This window comes from Schistocerca nitens, chromosome 8 (assembly GCF_023898315.1).
Source record: "Schistocerca nitens isolate TAMUIC-IGC-003100 chromosome 8, iqSchNite1.1, whole genome shotgun sequence".
Taxonomy (NCBI): Eukaryota; Metazoa; Arthropoda; class Insecta; order Orthoptera; family Acrididae; genus Schistocerca; species Schistocerca nitens.
Window position 1 is genome coordinate 501,913,594 of NC_064621.1, and position 19,624 is coordinate 501,933,217.

The 19,624-nt window shown below is 45.8% G+C and overlaps 1 protein-coding gene across 1 annotated transcript in view; it reads left to right on the forward strand.

Annotated features, from left to right (window-relative positions):
- LOC126198871 (cholinesterase 1-like) overlaps window positions 1–19,624 on the forward strand; it is a 121,130-nt gene that overhangs the window by 52,938 nt on the left and 48,568 nt on the right. The window contains exon 5 of the mRNA XM_049935472.1: window positions 10,129–10,349. Coding sequence (XP_049791429.1) covers window positions 10,129–10,349 — 221 coding nt within the window. The remainder of the gene's footprint in view (window positions 1–10,128; window positions 10,350–19,624) is intronic.

Genomic DNA, 19,624 nt, shown 5'->3' on the forward strand with positions numbered 1-19,624 from the left:
ACAAAAACCATGAAACGTACCCATTTGAAATAGTTTTCCTAAGCCCCACCTGATGCGCCAGAAGCTAGCTTATCCCGTAGTTCCATATAAGAAAATCGTAACTTCTCCTGTTTCTATGTAGGACAGAAAATGAGGTTTTGTTTCGAAACATGCGCTACAGGACAGCTGAAAATCCACGCTGACTTCTTCAGATACAACAACGACCGTGACACGTAAACCTATGGTGCGGCATCATAATGATTTCCATTGTGCGACCACACTACATTTCAGGGATGTTAAATGCAAATACGTACTTACACTTTCTTACGATCCTCCTGTCTGTCCTAGGAAAAGTACCACCGGATAAGCGACTGTGTATGTGGTTTCAATACGACAGCTGGCCAATTCAGTCTTTCCGTATTGCGAAGCAAGAACTTCATGAGAAGTTTCCTGACAATTGTATAGGACGGAATGCTGCAGTACAAGGGCTGACCAGGTCTCTTGATTTGACTCCCCTCGATCTCTTTCTATGTGGAGCACTGAAACAATCAGTCTAGGCATGAAGCCCCAGCTACGCCAGTCGATATGCGCCGTAGAATCACCACAGAAAGCAAAGGTACATCATCCAATGTACTTTCATCTGTTCTTCTATCTCTCGAAAGGGGTTGCAAATGTAATTTGTAATGGATGGCGAACAGTTTGAGCACATACTTCAATAACGTCTAAAACTCCGTATCGTTAAGAAAAGTATTTATTTTGTAAGTGAATGTCGCTAGTTATTTTGAATACACTCTTTAGTTAATTTGACGTGTATTTCGTGGAATTAAAATTTATTTATAGACATATTCATCCGACAGCAGGAGGCTTACTTTACGAAGCATTCAGGCGCCTCCAGGGAAATGCAGGTCAGGTGTTATTATGTTTTCAAATCCAAGAAACGTATTGAGTAATTTCCTTTTTCCTTTGACTAGGGATGTTTATCATTATGAAGTACGGATGAGCGACGCTTCTGTTTCGGCTCTGACAAGTAAACAGCGATGGGGACGGTTTAAATGGAAATCTCTCTGACGAAATTGTTGTGGTTTCCGCAAAAACCTTGAAACGTACACACATTTGAAATAGTTTTCCTAACCCCCATCTGATGCGCCAGAAGCTAACATATGCTGTAGTTCCATGCACGAAAATCGTAACTGACCCTGTATCTATGTAGGATGGAAAATAAGGTTTCGTCTTGGTAGCGTAGGCCTGTTTTGCTGCACGAGAGCTCTGCTTGGCGGTGTTTACACCCCAGTATCTACCTCTGGCCACACCGTTTTTCAATTTTAGTACATTTCACGGATTCTTTTGCTACTAGTTTCAACCTCAACGTTAACAAGCGTTATATCACTGTCTTTTCAAGCGTTTCCGGATGTCGTTAAAAATATATCACTCTGTTTAAAAAAATCATGCTTCCTGAAATATCTCGATCGATTATCACATTCCAAAGTACATGCCCCTTAACGTACTGTCATTTGCCGAAAACTTCATTTCGATATCTGGAACCGTTCACGAAATAAAAGTTGAGTTTCGTCTTAGGCGACTCACCCTGTATGGAATTTGTGATTGGGGTATATTTAAAATAGATTTAGCATTCAGAAAAGACTGTTGATGGTGATCTGTTCACCAAATGGGGACATTAAGCCCGCAGATACACCTGGTGTTTTCCGAAAAGAGTAGGCTATGTACCGGCACCAGGTTTCAAGCATGTCACTTCTCTTATTACCATACAACACAAACATTACTCCACACTATATACACATTCATTACAGTCTACTACACTCAACAGGTACAAGTAAAAGAAAACTCTGGTACATCTTGTGGAAGGAGGCAATCGTGTACGGTGAAAGGAAAAGCTTTCCGGTCAGACCGCTGAAGATTCTCTTCGACCGCCATAGCCAAAAATGTCAGACGAAGTTTTCTACTACTGCTAATGTATGCAGAACGAATTTTCCTTGCGTAGCGGACTGTTCGCTGATACGGAACTTCCTGGCAGCTCAAGTCTGTGTGCCAGACTGGGACTCAAACCCTAGGACCTTTGCCTTTAAAGGGCAAGTGCTCCACTGCCTGAGCTGCGCGAGCACGACTCTCAACCCATTCTTACATGTAGGAGAGGAGGTACTGGCGGAAGTAAAGTTGTGAGGACGGGTCGTGAATCGTGCTCGGGTAGCTCAGGCGGTATCGATGCTGAGGATGGACATTCTGGAGGTATACAGAACGATGGACGCCCCTTGGTGCAATCGGCTCCCTCCCGGTCACAGTAATGTGCCCTTCCACTGGGGCCTAACAGGGATTTCCCCGTGTTTCTCCCGTGTTTGAATCGTCGGCTTCCTGGCGGTGGCAGCTTCCCAGACTTATCGCATAGCCAAGGTCAATGTCAATACCATTCGCATACGCCACAAACTGGCTTTACTCTATGACATGCTGTAACTGCGGTCGTTGACGTTGCTCTTCTTCAGGAGGTGCACGTAGCAATTTTCTGTGCTCCTCATGGTTTTAGAGCATTGTCTCTCATGCTTCCCCTATTGCTAATGGGGTGGTGACGGTATCCTCACTGATGCACTTGCATATTTCCCTGATGTATGGCTCTAACGATTAGTGGCGTCAAGATTGTCAATGTCTATGCGCCATCGGGTCACCGCGATGAACGTTTCACCTTCTTCTAAGAGACAATCACGTCTGTTTTCCTGTGTCGACAGGACGCATTGATCACGGGAGGCGATTTCAACTGCACCCATGCACCCAAAGACCAACTACCACGTCACTCTTCGTGCGCGGCGCTAGCGACAATTCTCCAGCACCTCATCCTAGTGGATTGGTAGCATGTTCATGGCGATCGTCCGGGGTTTACACATTTCACTAGCCATTCTTCCAGCTGCCTCGATCGTCGTACATCTCCCGCCATATTTTCAGTGGGGCGCAGGATGCTGAAGTCTGACCCGTGGCGTTCTTGAGCATGACGCATATATCTGCGCCCTCAATCTCTGCCGCCAAGAGTGTAGCGAGCCGTGGGCCATGGAAACCGAACACGATCCACCTTCCTTCACCCGACTGCTGGCAGTTCATCGATACCACGGGAGCAGCTTGTCGTCGACGCCGTGAAGCCTATCTGTCTGTCCTGTCCTGGTGGGTGCTCTGTGCAAAACCTGCCCTTGACAAGGTCTTGATTGGTTACGGAAGGGAGGTTGCGGCGTCGCGGTGACGAGCTCAAGAATTCTATTTCACCGTTTTCCGGGAATGTACCGTGATGCCGTATTCGCCAGAGCGCCAACCGATGGTGTATCGTGCCAAGGCACAGCTCACATCCCTCTCTCGCCGCCACCTTGAAGGAGCTGTGGTCGGGGTGCTGACACACGACAGTTTAGTGCACGACCGTCCATCTACGTATCTTGTCATAGCGGAACGACGCCACGGTCTTACGACCAACGATTGGCGGCGTTTTGATACCCAACGGGATATAGGGTCTGTCCTCCATACACATTATGTTATGCTGTATTCTGAACAACGCCACCACCCTGACAATACTACGATGGTCCCCAACCTCTCCTTTGACTTGGTTCCCGTGGATGCGACGATGAACCTGCTTGTTAACGTCACAGAGGACAAAGTCCATAATGGTATCGAGATGGTTTCTATGAACAGGTCGCTTGGCCCTGACGGCCTCCCACTGGAGTTTTAACGGACATTTCGTCCCTTTCTGGCGCCAGTGTTTACGGAAATTTGTCAGGGCCTTATGTCACCTTTCCTGCCGATTCCAGACGGTTTCCTCGACGGTTCCCTTTTTTCCATCCACAGCGCTCGGGGTACCTCATGGATATGCGATTACCGTTCCTTGAGGTTACTCAACAGCGACACAAAGATCTTTACCCGGCTGTTGGCAGTGCTGTTTAAGCAGACAGCTCGGTTCGTGGTTTCCCCCGATAAAATTTCATTGGGAGATGCCAATAACATCCGCATTGTCCTCTGTCACTACCGGCACATAGTTGTTCTTGCTCACACTCGTCGTATGCCTGGACTTTGGCAGCTCTTTACTTCAGCCAGCCGGAGTGGCCGAGCGGTTCTAGGCGCTACAGTGTGGAACCGCGAGACCACTACGGTCGCAGGTTCGAATCCTGCCTCGGCCATGGATGTGTGTGATGTCCTTAGGTTAGTTAGGTTTAAGTAGTTGTAAGTTCTAGGGGAGTGATGACCTCAGAAGTTAAGTCTCATAGTGCTCAGAGCCATTTTTTTCTTAACTTCAGCTAGGCGTTCGATCGGCTCGATCACAACTACCTGGAAGCGGTGTTCCGCAATATGGGATACCCAGATACTACCGTCGACGTCGTAAAGGGTCGTCACACTCTTCTCATCTCGATCCGTCGATCAGTAATTCAAGGTTGCCCACCCTCTGCACTGTTGCGTGCTTTTGCCATGGAACCGTTGCTCTGAGGCCTCCGACAACGGCTCTCTGGGATGTCTCTCCGGTGGCCACGTATTCAGCTGCACTGCTTATGCAGACGGTCTCGTCATCGTTCTTCGTAACGGTGCTGAGGTCAGGGAGTCACTGGTAGGCGTTACCACCTACGGCGAGGCTTCTAGTAGCTGCCTTAACGTTCACAAATCGAGCGTCATGGTTATAAATACAGGGCTTCCTACGGACAGCGATGCTCCTTTGCGTGTAGCTGATATTATCCGATGCTTTGGACTCGATTTCGCAAGTGATCGACGACGCACGATTGCCCTAAACCGCCGGCGGCTACTTTCCCAACTACTAGCTGGGCTCTTAGCTCATCGTTTACGAGCACTCAATGGACACAGTGTGTAAATGTATATTTGGCGTCACGTATCCCCCACGGTACAGACATTTCCTACTCCGCCGTCCATGGCCCACTGCATGCTAGCGGTTTTGCGTTCATTTGCTTGCCACGGCCTTCTGTTCAAGATAAGGTACCACCACCCCTCCTCCCTGCGGCGTAGAGGTGGTTTAGGGGTATATCATGTGCCTGACGGAGCGATAGCCCTTTTCACTGCCTCTCACATGGCATTGTGGCGCCATTGTCCTACGTACCTTGCCATCCTGTTGCTGGAGGCCCTTGCACAACTCCCTCTCTCAGCACCTGTACCGCTTTCGGACGTCCCATGCCCTTCTTTTACTTCCGCCACTTTTTCCTCGACGTGAGCTAAGTCCGTACTGCGAAAATGCCAGCGAACTTGACATCCACGAAGGCGATCTATGACTTTCTTCAGCAGCACAGGCGCCCCGACGTCATTGAGGGGAAGTATCCCCATGTCGACTTCTGTGCCGTTTGGCGATCGGTGTGCGTTCCTTATCTTGACACTGACGTCCAGCCTGCATGGTATCATACTGTCAATGGAAACAAGTGCACCGGTCATGCCTTCACGGGATTCACATCACAGACACCCCAATGTGTATCGCCTGTGATGTTTTGGGCACAGACGAGCATCGCCTGGTGTGCGGATCGGCAAGAGGTGTCTGGTTATTGGTGCGACAGAGGCTGGCCGTAATTACCTATACAACTCCTCATCGGATACCTGCTGAACTGCTCGTCTTGGCCGAAGTGGCCGTGCGGTTAAAGGCGCTGCAGTCTGGAACCGCAAGACCGCTACGGTCGCAGGTTCGAATCCTGCCTCGGGCATGGATGTTTGTGATGTCCTTAGGTTAGTTAGGTTTAACTAGTTCTAAGTTCTAGGGGACTAATGCCCTCAGCAGTTGAGTCCCATAGTGCTCAGAGCCATTTGAACCATTTGAGCCAACTGCTCGTCTTTCGAGACGCGGGATACCTCCTTCAGCCAAAGACGAACTCTGTGAAGTGGATCTGTGGACACGTAGCGCACTACTTGTTTGCTGAGGGCGAGAAAAGTAGCCTTGATTCTTGACAGTTCCTGAATAAACGCCATTGTTCAGTTGTCCGCAATCCAAAATACATACGGTTTTTCTCGTTTCCCTTGTAGTGTCTTGCTTAACCCACCCAGAGCTGGGTTGTTCCTCTTCCACGCTTAGAACCGATATATTCTCAGGTCATCGGAATGTTCTCGGAAAAACTATACGTCTCAATGAGTCTGACGTATTGATGCGCCCTCCTCCTCGCGACGTAGGTTTCCTCCTATTCTCGGTGGTATTAATTTTAATTGAAAAAAAAGAAAAGGGAAATAAATAAGTTAACTATTGACGTTCACTATACCTCTACTCCACGTTTCCTACGGTTTCCTTGGTTCCTGAAGGGTGGGAACAGAACATGGTGGCTAGACCTCGGGTTGCGACTCCCAACCCTCCCTTATGGCGCTAGGAAGGTTCCTACCAATTAAGAAAAAGACAAAAAAGGTGATGTAGTACTTGCCCGCGAGAGACAAACGCCCTGGGTTGGAATCCCGGTCCGGAAGACAGTTTTAATCTATTAGGAAGTTTCATTACTAATGTAAATTACTGAATGTCACGTTACCTCTCGCCACGAGGCTGATTGTTAGCATCAGAACACATTATTGGCACTAAAGTGTGCACTTCACTCATAAAGTAAATATTGTATTATTCATTAACAGCAATTACACCCATAGATTTTACCAGTTACATAAATTCAAATTAAGAAGTTTTTAGCGTCACTTCGTTACACCCGCGTTCTGCACATACAGCATCAGAACTACAGTTCTCTCTAAACAGACACGGCGTCTGCGAATTCTAGCTGGAGTAATAATACGACGCGTGTATCAGCGATGCTACACTATGTGATCAAAAGTATCCGGACACCGGGCTGAAAATGACTTACAAGTTCGTGTCACCTCCCAGCAGTAATGCTGGAATTCAATATGGTGTTGGCCCACCCTTAGCCTTGATGACAGCTTCCACTCTCGCAAGCATACGTTCAGTCAGGTGCTGGAAGGTTTCTTGGGGAATGGCAGCCCATACTTCACGGAGTGCTGCACTCAGGAGAGGTATCGATGTCGGTCGCTGAGGCCTGGCACGAACTCGGCATTCCAAAACATCCCAAAGGTGTTCTATAGGATTCAGGTCAGGACTCTGTGCAGGCCAGTCCATTACAGGGATGTTATTGTCGTGTAACCACTCCGCCACAGGCCGTGCATTATGAACAGGTGTTCGATCATGTAGAAAGATGCAATCTCCATCCCCGAATTGCTCTTCAATAGTGGTGTAGTGTCGGCAGACTTGCCAACACTACGCACACTAATTGAAAGAGGCGGCCAAGATGCACGCGCTAACTCACGAAGGATGGAGTGAGGTCTGAAACCGGATACGTAATGAACGCTATGAAGAAAAGTACGTAGCTGCGGATATACTTAACTTTATTCCATCCTTTGTATACATTGTTCTTGATGAGACATCTGGAGATTGTGGCGATACAAGTGAGACTCTTTAGATACAAGCTATCTAAGGCTAATAGCGCCTTGCTAGGTCGTAGACATGGACTTAGCTGAAGGCTATTCTAACTGTCTCTCGGCAAATGAGAGAAAGGCTTCGTCAGTGTAGTCGCTAGCAACGTCGTCGTACAACTGGGGCGAGTGCTAGTCAGTCTCTCGAGACCTGCCTTGTGGTGGCGCTCGGTCTGCGATCCTGACAGTGGCGACACGCGGGTCCGACATGTACTAATGGACCGCGGCCGATTTAAGCTACCACCTAGCAAGTGTGGTGTCTGGCGGTGACACCACAAGTGGGAAGCAGGAAGGTGCCCAAAACATCAATGTAGGCTTGTGCTGTGATAGTGCCACGCAGAACAACAAGGGTGCAAGCCCCCTCCATGAAAAACACGACCACACCATAACACCAGCGTCTCCGAATTTTACTGTTGGCGCTACAAACGCTGGCAGATGACGTTTACCGGGCATTCGCCATACCCACGTCCTGCCATTTGATCGCCACATTGTGTACAGTGATTTGTGACTCCACAAAACATTTTTCCACTGTTCAATCGTCCAATGTTTACGCTCCTTACAACAAGCGAGGCGTCGTTTGGCATTTACCGGTGTGATGTTTGGCTTATGAGCAGCCGCTCGACCGTGAAATCCAAGTTTTCTCACCTGCCGCCTAACCGTCACAGCACTTGCAGTGGATCCTGATGCAGTTTGGAATTCCTGTGTGATGTTCTGGATAGATATCTGCCTATTACACATTACGATCCTCTTCAACTGTCGGCGGTCTCTGTCAGTCAACAGACGAGGTCGTCCAATACGCTTTTGTGCTGTACGTGTCCCTTCACGTTTCCACTTCACTATCACATTGGAAACAGTGGACCTGGGGATGTTTAGGAGTGTGTAAATCTCGCGTACAAACGTATGACACAAGTGACACCAATCACCTGACCACGTTCGAAGTCCGTGAGTTCCGCGGAGCGCCCCACTATGCTCTCTCACGACGTCTAATGACTACTGAGGTCGCTGATATGGAGTACCTGGCAGTAGGTGGCAACACAATGCGCCTAATATGAAAAACGTATGTTTTTCGGGTGTCCGGATACTTTTGCTCATATAGTGTACGTTATGCTTACAACACTACATCTCTAATCAGCATCCTTATTTTTCGACGGCAGTGTTCTTTCAATAGAGCTGTCCACGCACATACACGACATATCTCCTCATATCTTCAAGATGCTACTAGCTTCCCAAAGGAATAAAAGTTAGGGTGGTTTGTAGGTACGATCAGTTGCCACATGCATAGATTTCTGTAGGTGTAGTCTGCGTGAGGCAACGAAAATATGGGCAACGGCTTTTCCACGCTGGTAACACCGGTTCGCGCCCTATCAACGAAATCAAGCAACGTTCTGCATGGCTAGTATTTCGACGAATTACCTTTCGTTTTAAGGAGGCGCGAGCTGTGGCTTCCAATCGATGGACTTGCATCAGACCATGGTGTCATACGAAATTTTTGTAAAGGATAAATATCGAGCGTATTGTACCATACAATGCAGTGTCTTTACAATCTTTGTGAAAACAATTTTATTAATTATGAAGACACTTCATTGGATAATTCTGGCATATAGGACCCTAGATAGTGTTAGCAAGCCCTTCGAAAGTTGTTATAACTGTAGTTGTGACTTAGGCGACTCATAAACAGAGTGTACTATCTCTGATTATTGTAGTTTGGTAATTTAAATTGTGCAACCAGCCCCCAACATTTCAGTCAAGGTATCTGGTTTCTTAATTTCTGCGACACTGCGCATGCGCGGCTTTCCGCGTAGGTCTCGCTTCAGATAGGGGATATGAATTATTTGAATGGCTACTACGTTCTTACTTCGACTTTTTTTTAAGTTGCAAACGTCGTCGCACTGTTCGTGCAGATGGTTGTTGTCTTGCAAACGTCCCCATCTGTGGACTCAGGGATCGAGACGTGGCTGCACGATTCGTTACAGCCATGCGGTTAAGATGCCTGTCATCTCGACTGCTAGTGTTACGAGACCGTTGGGATCCAGCATGTCGTTCCGTATTACCCCCCTGAACCCACCGATTTCATATTCGGCTAACAGTCATTGGATCTCGACCAACGCGAGCAGCAATGTCGCGATACGATAAACCGCAATCGCGATAGGCTACAATCACACCTTTATCAAAGTCGCAAACGAGATGGTACACATTTCTCCTCCTTACACGAGGCATCACATCAACGTTTCACCAGGCAACGCCGGTCAACTGCCGCCTGCGTATGAGAAATCGGTTGGAAACGTTCCTCATGTCAGCACATTGTAGGTGTCGCTTCCGGCGCCAACCTTGTGTGAATGCTCTGAAAAACTAATCATTTGCATATTACAGCATCTTCTTCCTGTCGGTTAAATTTCGCGTCTGTAGCACGTCATCTTCCTGGTGTAGCAATTCATGGTGTAGCTATTTTAATGCCCAGTAGTGAACTAAGAAAACGTTCACTAACATTACAAGCTGACTTCAGAGACCATACGTTCCTTATCAGAACGTATTTGTTTTCATGTTCTCTACCTCCTGTATTACTTTGAACGAATATTTTCGGAACGCCCTATATGTATAGAAATCATCCGTTGACACAGAGGCACTTTTCTTACGAATGCTCTTCGCAGTACAAACGCTAAAGTATGGTATAATTTCATCCATGTTTCTGTCACTGGGCTCTTTAATAATAAGGGTGAAATTTCACTGCAGGTCTCTTCAGCGGAGTGATGATGGAGAGTGGGGTGGCAACGGCCCCCTGGGCAGTGACGGACAAACCCCGCGAGAGGGCGTACCGGATGGGGGAGGCGCTCGGCTTCCAGGCGCAGGGCGGCAACCACACTGACGACGACGACGCGCGGCTGGCCGCTCTCCTTCGTGCCGCAAATTACTCCATCCTCAACGGCCCCGACCTAATTGCACTCTCAGATTTCGTAAGCGAACCTGTTAATATTGTGTGATGTGTGTACTACTTTTGCGAGCTAACATCCCATGTATGTTCGGGCTTACATGCGGTTCCTCTTCGTCAAAATGCCTTGGCTCAAACTCAATTTCCTTCTTTACTTTGAATGTCACGGCCAGTAGCCTTGCACCAATGTGCTTTCAGATAAATAAATAAAGAACCAAATTAACTATTATGCACTAAACTTTACAACAAAATATTCTATTACCTAATGATTCAATAAGATGTCATGCTGTCATCGTTTAATGTGTTTTGTGCGGAGGAAATGGTGATCTGATGCTTAACTGAAAATACTGATAATGTAAATTTACTATATCTTTTAAACAAATGAAGTTACAGAATTCATACTTACAACGTTTGTCATTTTAATGATGCGCTTCTATATGAAATGTTGATCATCAAGATCGACTAAAGCGTTCAGATTTTAGCATTCAGGTCTTTGTTACAAAACTTGTGAATTTCACTTTAACAGTAAATCCTGAACTATTATAGATATGATCAATATTCAAGTTTTATTGGGATCACCATGAAACTTTATGAAGGATGGCAGATTAAAATTACTGTGGCTTGATTCCCTGCATTACCACAGTATTAAATAGTTTTCGTAAATGTTTCCCTTTATGATCGATCTTAGATCCGCCATATTTAACACTGCTACGTCTCCCTAGCCCCAAACAGCTTCTACTGGGTTTCCCTATGACGTAGGTCCTCGTCTGTCTCACTCGCACACTACAGCACTTTGGCCGCAATAGACAATAGAGGTCTGTGAATCCCCATCTCGTGGCGATTCTGCGCCCTTTGTGGCACGCGGTCCTGGACGACAGGGTTCGATTCACAATTCTTGATGGCTGACTTTTTCGGCCATATATTTAATTGAGAGCGCAATGCTAGTTAACTCACAACAGGAAATAGTTTTGTTTTCCAATACGACTGAAATTTAATAGGAGAACTCCATTTATGTTGTTGACTGTCATTTCGTCCGCTACCAACGTCTACCTTGTTTTTCGTAGTTACTATTTTTGTGAAAATTTCTCTCGAACAGTTGGTACTCAGTGATGAAACTCATGTAGTGTTCAGCGATGTATGGTTAAGGTTTTGTGCGGTGATATCGTCAGTCCAGCTGATATTTGGGACTTCTTGAACAAACATTCTCACTTGCCAGTTTGTTCTATCAGTGCCAGTCATTTTATAGAGGAAGATGGACAATTTTCATTTCATGGCCGAAATTTCAGCTACGTCCGTTTGTGAAAGGACTGCTGTGGCTACTAAAGTTAACTACGGCATGCGATTCATCAACGAACATTGTCATAAATATATTCACAGATGTGTCCTATAGCCTAAGAGCTGTATGAGACATAAGTGGCGAAGAGAAAAAGTATTTTCTGAATTCCAGTAAGTTGGTTTGATGAACCTAGCACTAACTTAAATACTACAGTAGAGTCTCGATTATCCGATCTTCGGTTATCCGACATTCTGTGTTATCCCACCCTTTCGCCGGCCGAAGTGGCCGTGCGGTTAAAGGCGCTGCAGTCTGGAACCGCAAGACCGCTACGGTCGCAGGTTCGAATCCTGCCTCGGGCATGGATGTTTGTGATGTCCTTAGGTTAGTTAGGTTTAACTAGTTCTAAGTTCTAGGGGACTAATGACCTCAGCAGTTGAGTCCCATAGTGCTCAGAGCCATTTGAACCATTTGAACCCACCCTTTCACCGCGCTGGCCGTGCGCCAGCCGACGACAGGTCAATGACTAACGTGTTGTTAGTTTTTGAAAGCCAACAACTTGCCCCGCAAAGCACTGTTGCTTCTAGACAATGCCACTTGTCATCCTAATGAAGATGAACTTCAAGATCAAGATATAAAGGCCATGTTTTTGCCCCCAAATGTCACATCCTTATGTCAGCCTATGGACCAAGGGACCTTAGAGACACTGAAGAGAAACTACCGCAGAAACTTGCTTTCCTCTTTAATTAATGCTATGGAAAATGGAGAAGACATGCTAGAGCAGTTGCGCCGTATTAATTTGAAAGACGTAGCTTATGACGTGGCCCAATCTTGGGAGAGTGTTCGAGCAAATACAATTGCAAAATCCTGGTAAATTTTGCTACAGGAAAATCAAGAAAATTCTCCAGATGAATAAAATCTACAGCATCAGACGGAACCAGAAAATACTACCCTGCTTTCATTGTTACGAAAAGTTCCGGGATGTGCTGACGCCACAGAAGATGACGTAAATGAATGGATTGTCCAAGATGAAGAATTTGAAGTGACAGATGAAGAAATAGTCAACACGGTAAACGAAAAAGAAGACGAAGAAGCGGATGTAGTGGAGGAAAGTGCGCCCAAGATTTCTCACAACGAAGGAGACAAGGCCTTAGAAACTGCTTTAAAATATGTAGAGCAACTGGAGGAAACATCGTCTACCGAGGTTTTACTTCTTAAGAAACTAAGTGATTCAGCAGCAAAGAAAAACGGCAATCAGCAGGCAAACAAAAGACAATTACTAACTTCTTCACACAGTAAATATCTATTCAGTCTAATTTGATTTGTATTGTATTAAATGTTTAACTCATTTGGCCTACTTTAGTTTAATTTTTGTGTTTTTTTTTTTATTATTTTCCGTGTTATCCGACCTTCCCGCTTATCCGTCCTTGCCGCGGCCGGTTTAGGTCGGATAATCGTACTCTACTGTACTTAATTTGGCAGCGGAATGTGACAGCGTGTAGGAGACCTCAAATACTGGAATATAAATTCGCAGTGCAGGCAGCAGCTTTTTAGTACTTTATAGCAGAAAAAAAATAATCGATCATGCAGTGATATCATTGTGGTTCGCTTCTGAATAAACAGTTCATTTTTGAACTTGGAAGCTATGGAAGTACTAAGGTTTTGCGTTATAACCCTGTTACAATTGACAACAATAAAAGGTGTGATTGATGCGAAGTTCTCTGTTGTAGGAGAAACCAGCGTTCAAACTCTGCTCTGAAAACGCCTTCATTTGTTAGTGGTCTTCTACACAGTGTGTTACAAAACGATACTGACAGTCTTTGAGGGCTTTCAGAGGGCGTCATGAGGAAGAAATTGAGGATAGGAGCCCGCTTCCGGAAACGTCATTCAGAGACACTACAAAGCGTCGAAGTTACAGGCGCCGGCTCCTGCTAAGAGGCCGCCCTTTCAGCAGAAAATGTGACTTTATACACTGACGGACGGTAGACGGGAGGATTTTTTTTTTTTCATAAAGGATGGGGCCCCTCCACGCCCAGACCAACGTGGTGACAAAACCTGAAGTTCTACTGTCACCTCTGTAAAACATGTTAGTTTTCAAATCGTGAGTCACAGGATGCGGGTTGCGATGTTGTCCATGGGTCTGGGTAGGATTACTCATTGACATGGCCCATCAGGAGACAGAAAGTGAACGAAAGCGATCGAAGGGTAGCGGTTTGTAATGGCAGAGGGAGAAAAGTGCCAAGGCAAGCGCCAAGGGAGAAAACCTCTGCGACAGTAGGACGGGTAGTAAGGGCAGTAGCGGCTTGCTAGCTGCGACAGTGCATGCAAGGTGTGGTTATGTTAGTACGAGGTATCGTGCATCGTTACCTTTGTCGTTGCGTGTGCTCGTTGTAGGGCTTGCTGCAGCTGCTGCGTCCCTGTACCAATTCAAGGTCGTCGTATATTAGTGGGCATTCGGTCATAGATCAGACGTTTCCGGCTGGTTTGCGTGCTGTGTATAGTACCGTTTCCCTGCGATTGCCTGTTTTTCCCGGGGTCGAGCAACTGGGGTTGTCAGTAGTAGCTGTGTTTCAGGGGCTCGCCAGTACTGTCGTGTTAGCGTGCTATGGGCCATAGATGTTTAGTTTCTTGCTAATAGTGTCTTTCAAATATTTCAAATGGCTCTGAGCACTATGGGACTTAATTTCTGAAGTCATCAGTCCCCTAGAACTTACAACTACTTAAACCTAACTAACCTAAGGACATCACACACATCCACACCCGCGGCAGGATTCTAACCTGCAACCGTAGCGGTCTCGCGGTTCCAGACTGTAGCGCCTAGAACCACTCGGCCACTCCAGCCGGCAATAGTGTCTTTGGTCTATTATGTTTCCATCTATGGTTGTGGTCGTAGTTACCCAGAGAAAGGATAAAGGGGTTTCGAGAGTGTCTCGTGTTTTTGTACAGTCGTGTGGTGAGTTTTTGGAATACTTGCAAGATGGTATCTAGCCGATATTCCCGGTGAAGATCTGCGGTGCGTGTGTAGCGCGGAGCGTTGCTTATGATTCTGAGTACGTTGATCTGCATGAGCTGAAGACGGCGCAGGCGTGTGGGCGCAGTGTATCCCCAGACGGGAGCAGCATACGTCATCAGAGGTCTGATAAGTGTGGTGTACATGGACGTGCACACCCTGCTATTCAGTGTGCTACGCCTGTTAAGCATAGGGTAGAGTTATTTCAGTCTCGCGTTTACTTTGTTGGTCACGTGTTGAATGTGTTCCCCGCAGAGTAGTTTCCGGTCCAGCCAGACACCGAGGTATTTGACCTTCTCGCGGAAACGTATTGGGCGTGCTTCTAGTGTTATTGGGTTGCAATGTTGATGTTTGCGCAGTAGTTTCGGTCTTCTAGTGAACAGAAAGGCTTCGCACTTGCGACGTTTACTCTAACACGCCATTTCACCAGCCAAGGCTCTGCCGTTCTGAGTGCAGTCTGTAGTCGTGAGTTAATGTTAGACGGCTTCCAATCTTGCGCAAGGATGGTAGTGTCATCTGCGTAGATTGCCTCCGTCGTGTTGTGTGTAGCTGGGAGGTCGTTAATGTAGAGGTTAAACAGTAAGGGCTCTAGGATGCTTCCTTGGGGTACTCCTGCCTGGATACCATGTCGTGTCGATTGTTTGCCCTGCACATCGGTGTTGAAACTCCTGTCCATGAGATATGAATGTATGAGACGTACGAGCCCGTCGGGGAACCCTGTGTCGCTGAGTGCGTATGAGGCCGTTGTGCCACACACGATCGAAGGCCTTTTCGATGTCAAGGAACACCGCCCCAGTTGCTTTGTTTGTGTCGTATCCGTGTGTTATGTATTCAGCGACGCGGAGGAGTTGTTGTGTTGTCTAGTGGTGTTCCCTGAAGCCGAATTGCTCCGGCCTCAGGGTGTCGTTTGTAGTGCAGTGCCTAATGAGTCGTTTTAGTGTTACCTTCTCAACGATCTTGCTGAGCGCGCTCAGCAGACTGATGGGTCGGTAATTTTGTGGGAGGGAGTGGTCTTACCCAGTCTTCCTGAACATCAGCACCTTGGCCGTCTTCCAAGAGGCGGGGAAATGTTGGTGTTTGCCGGAAAGTCTCATGTTGTTTTTTATACAGCGATTACTACCGTAGCCAGTAGAGAAGATAAGAGCTGGCTGCTGCACAGATAGACCTCGTCCCCTATGAAGGCGATGCTCTACTGCCTTCGTGGATGACGGTTTCGAACTCGGGTTTCCATCCACAGTTTACTTTTCCCTTCCAAATCCTCCAAAATCTCCAATGTTCTTGAGTATACAGGAGAAAAATAAACTGTGAATGGAAACCCGCGCCCGAAACTTCATCCACCGAGACAGTAGAGCATCGCATTCATAGAAGACAAGGCCTATCTACGCAGTAGCCAGCTCCATCTGATCCATTGGCGGTGGTGGTAGTCAGTCGCAATCACTGTATGACAAACAACATTGCGACAAGTTCCGCTTACGGTCCGTCAGCGTACAGAGTCACGTTTGCTGTCGGGTAGGCGGCCTAGCAGCAGGCGCCAGCTCCTATAACTCCGACACTCTATAGCGTCGTTAAATGACGTTTCGGACGCGGGTTCCTATTCTCAACTTGTTCCTCTAGGCATCCTTTACAACCGCTCGAAGTTTCTCGGTAGCGTTTTGTTACGCCCTGTCTAGTGCTCTGGTTTGATTCCAGTAATGTGAACTAGAAAAGTGCGTAGCAGTGTAGAGAAGTGAACGAAAAGAGAGGCTTTAGAAGATCTTTAGCATGAATACATCCAAACTTAATTACAGTGTGGTGCAAGAACCTTCCAAGACGCTCAGAGATATTTTATTTTCCTTTCAAAGAGGATTTTTGCTATTTACGTAATTGTAAAAAAAGTCCTCCGTTAACATTTAGACTGACAATTGTGGGCTACAATTAGCTAACACGTCGATTTTTGGTGTACTTTGATAGCGCTCGGGCACAAAGAGCAGCATATCGTTGTTCCAGCACTGCAAGTATAAAGTTAGTATGCAGGATAGCCGACACGGTGGACATTCCAGCGCTCGCGCACTCTCCCGAAATTTTTTGGGAAGCTCAGCACCCACACAATATGTGAAGGAAATAATACAAGCTTAAAGGTGCAGGAAGATGTGCTAAAGTACAAGTTACTGGAGATGTAATACATTATTATAGAAATTAAAATAAATGTTATATTATCGTATATTATCTTTTTATTAAATTTACCTTTCCTAATTAAAAAAAAAACCTACATTGATCTTGTCAAAAGCCGAGAAGCGATTCTTCTTAGTGTTGTAGCCCTCTGGGGCACAGGAAATTCGAAGCTCTCAATTATTCAAATTCTGCTGTCACGCTCTCGCGTTGGCCTACGTAAGCACAGCCTGGTGCTTCTCAGCAGTCCTCAAGAAACAACTGACGAGTGCTCAGCGCTACTCTCTCTTGGAAACGTCACGAAAGTTTTTGAATGATCCGCCCAACGGGCAACGGGCGAGAGAGATTCACACCGCGTACTTTGCGTCAATAAATACTCACTCAGTACTGTTCTTTGTTGGACAGTAGGTTTTAGCTTACAATTATTATTGCGTAACGTAGTATCATTTACAGTTATTTATAATTAAATTTTATTTTGTTTATTTTTTGTCGTGGTTGATTTTTGTAATGGGTAAATTCATTGTTCGCTCGTCAATGAAGAAAAGTAATTCGTCTGTGACATAGCCAGTTATTGCTTCAGATGTTTACAACTCGACTACTGTATCGAATGAAACAAAGAAGACTGGTCGTGTTGGTGGTGGTTGTTCATTCCAAACCCCGTGAAATGTGACCGTTGTAAGACGTGAAATATGGTACAGTGTTTCTTGTGTATGTAAGGAAATGAATTCCTGTAGTGGGCCTTTCACGAAGAAAGCTAAACAAGACGAAGTTGTGATAAAAGCATTCGTTGAAGTCTGATTGTCTTCTTGGAACGTAGCATTAGAAAGATTGGCTCGTCATGAGAAGTTTAATTCTCATACGTCATGTTGCATTAGGAAAAGTGCGTTTGATAGATGTGTGAACGGTTAGCGTTTAATGTCTAAGGTAACGAGGGAGAAATGAACTCTGCAAGAGTAGTTCTGTTGAGAATCAAATGAAAAAATATGTTTTAAGAGACGTTTTCAAGTCTCAACATCTGTGATGTACATATGCAGATTGAAGCGACGAATGAAAATTTATACCAAGGCTAGGATTCGAACCAAGGTGTCATGCTCAAGGCGGATGCGATAACATCTACACCAGACTGGCACAGTGGATTTGCACAGCTGAGCAGACTTGCCTGGCACGCGTCCCGCCTTATCCCAAATTCCATTCACGCCTCAGCGCAGTTGGTATTCCATCTTGAACAGCACTGCAAAGGCTGGAGTAGCACTTCAGCATCGAACGAAACGGGGTCTGCTGGGAATCTGAAGTGGGCTGAGGCATGAATGAGAATTGGGATTGAAGATGGAGTTGTCTATGGTAGTGCGTGCAGCTGTGCAAAGCCACTCTATCTGAGTGGCGTTGTGGCTAGCACAGTTGCCTATTGAGCAGGAGACCCACGTTCGAGTCCCAGCCTTGTTACAAATTTTCATTCATCTCTTCGGTCTATATATGGTATACATCTGTTGGGAATATTACCTTCACTGCGTTATCTGTTACAGCATAGGTTAGCAATTCCTGGCCACACAGATGAAAATTCTAATTATAATGGATTGTTACTATTAGTTATCCTCTTAGCCCCGGCTTACAAAGTGTAGATGGCTTTCGCACGCCATAAAAAGTGAAATAGGTTCTATTATGGCTAAAGAAGTCTTACAAAATTTGATACAGTTTGCAGTTAGTAAAATATTCCCACTACTATTCGATAATTGTGGATGTGTCAGTGGTGGTAATTTTCAAATTTAAGAATTCTTTTTTTGGTTTCTCTTATACGGAATCTTCTACAGCTGACGCACTGTTGACGACTTTAATGGACGTTCTCACTCATTTTTCTCTAGATATCAAGTCATGCTGAAGTATTGCTACTGACAGATCGGCAAATATGAGTGGCGCTTTTTCTGGGTTGCTAGGAAAAATCAGAGAAACTGAGCCCTGAGTTCTAGAGGTCCACTGTATTTGAACCGTGTGACACAAGAGGCAATGCAAAATGAGACTATGGTGAGAGCCTTTCAAGTGTGAAAGAAACAATCAATTTTACACTCGCGTCCCCCGAGCGACTAGCAATATTTGAAGCCTTGCGAGCTGCCAAAGGTGTTAAGTTTATTCATCCCGTAGCTCCTCGAACTGTTTTCCCTGTCAGGAGGTGTTGTAGAACAAATTTTTTGAAAATTGTATTCCAGAACTACGAACAGTTAATTTTGTTCTTCGGGGAACCTGAGCTCGAAAAATATGATGTCGGTGCTAAAGCTAAAAGTATCTTAAATTTTCTGTGTTCCTTTGTATCAATCTTTGTCATGACACTTCCTATCAACATTTTAGAGCGAGGTGAAACTGCGCATGATTTTCTGCAAAATTTCTCCCTACAGCTTCATAAATCGACGGACAACATTAATAGTGTCCGAGATGTTGTGAAGTTATCTCGAACCGATGACAGTTCCGATGACGAATGGAGCTCTTGCTTGGAACTGGCCAAAAAATTTTATGTGAAACATTTGAAACATCCAAAAGTTTGAATCGCTTCTCGAAAACTTGCTTACGGCACTTCAACATACGCTTCTGCCGGGCCCCGGTGGTTATAACCGTAGAGTTTGTTATGAGGGTTTAGATATTGTGATTCAGTCTTTCGAGGATCGATTTTCTAAAGACGCTGTGACAAACTTCAAAGAAATAAGACATTTATACACTCCTGGAAATTGAAATAAGAACACCGTGAATTCATTGTCCCAGGAAGGGGAAACTTTATTGACACATTCCTGGGGTCAGATACATCACATGATCACACTGACAGAACCACAGGCACATAGACACAGGCAACAGAGCATGCACAATGTCGGCACTACTACAGTGT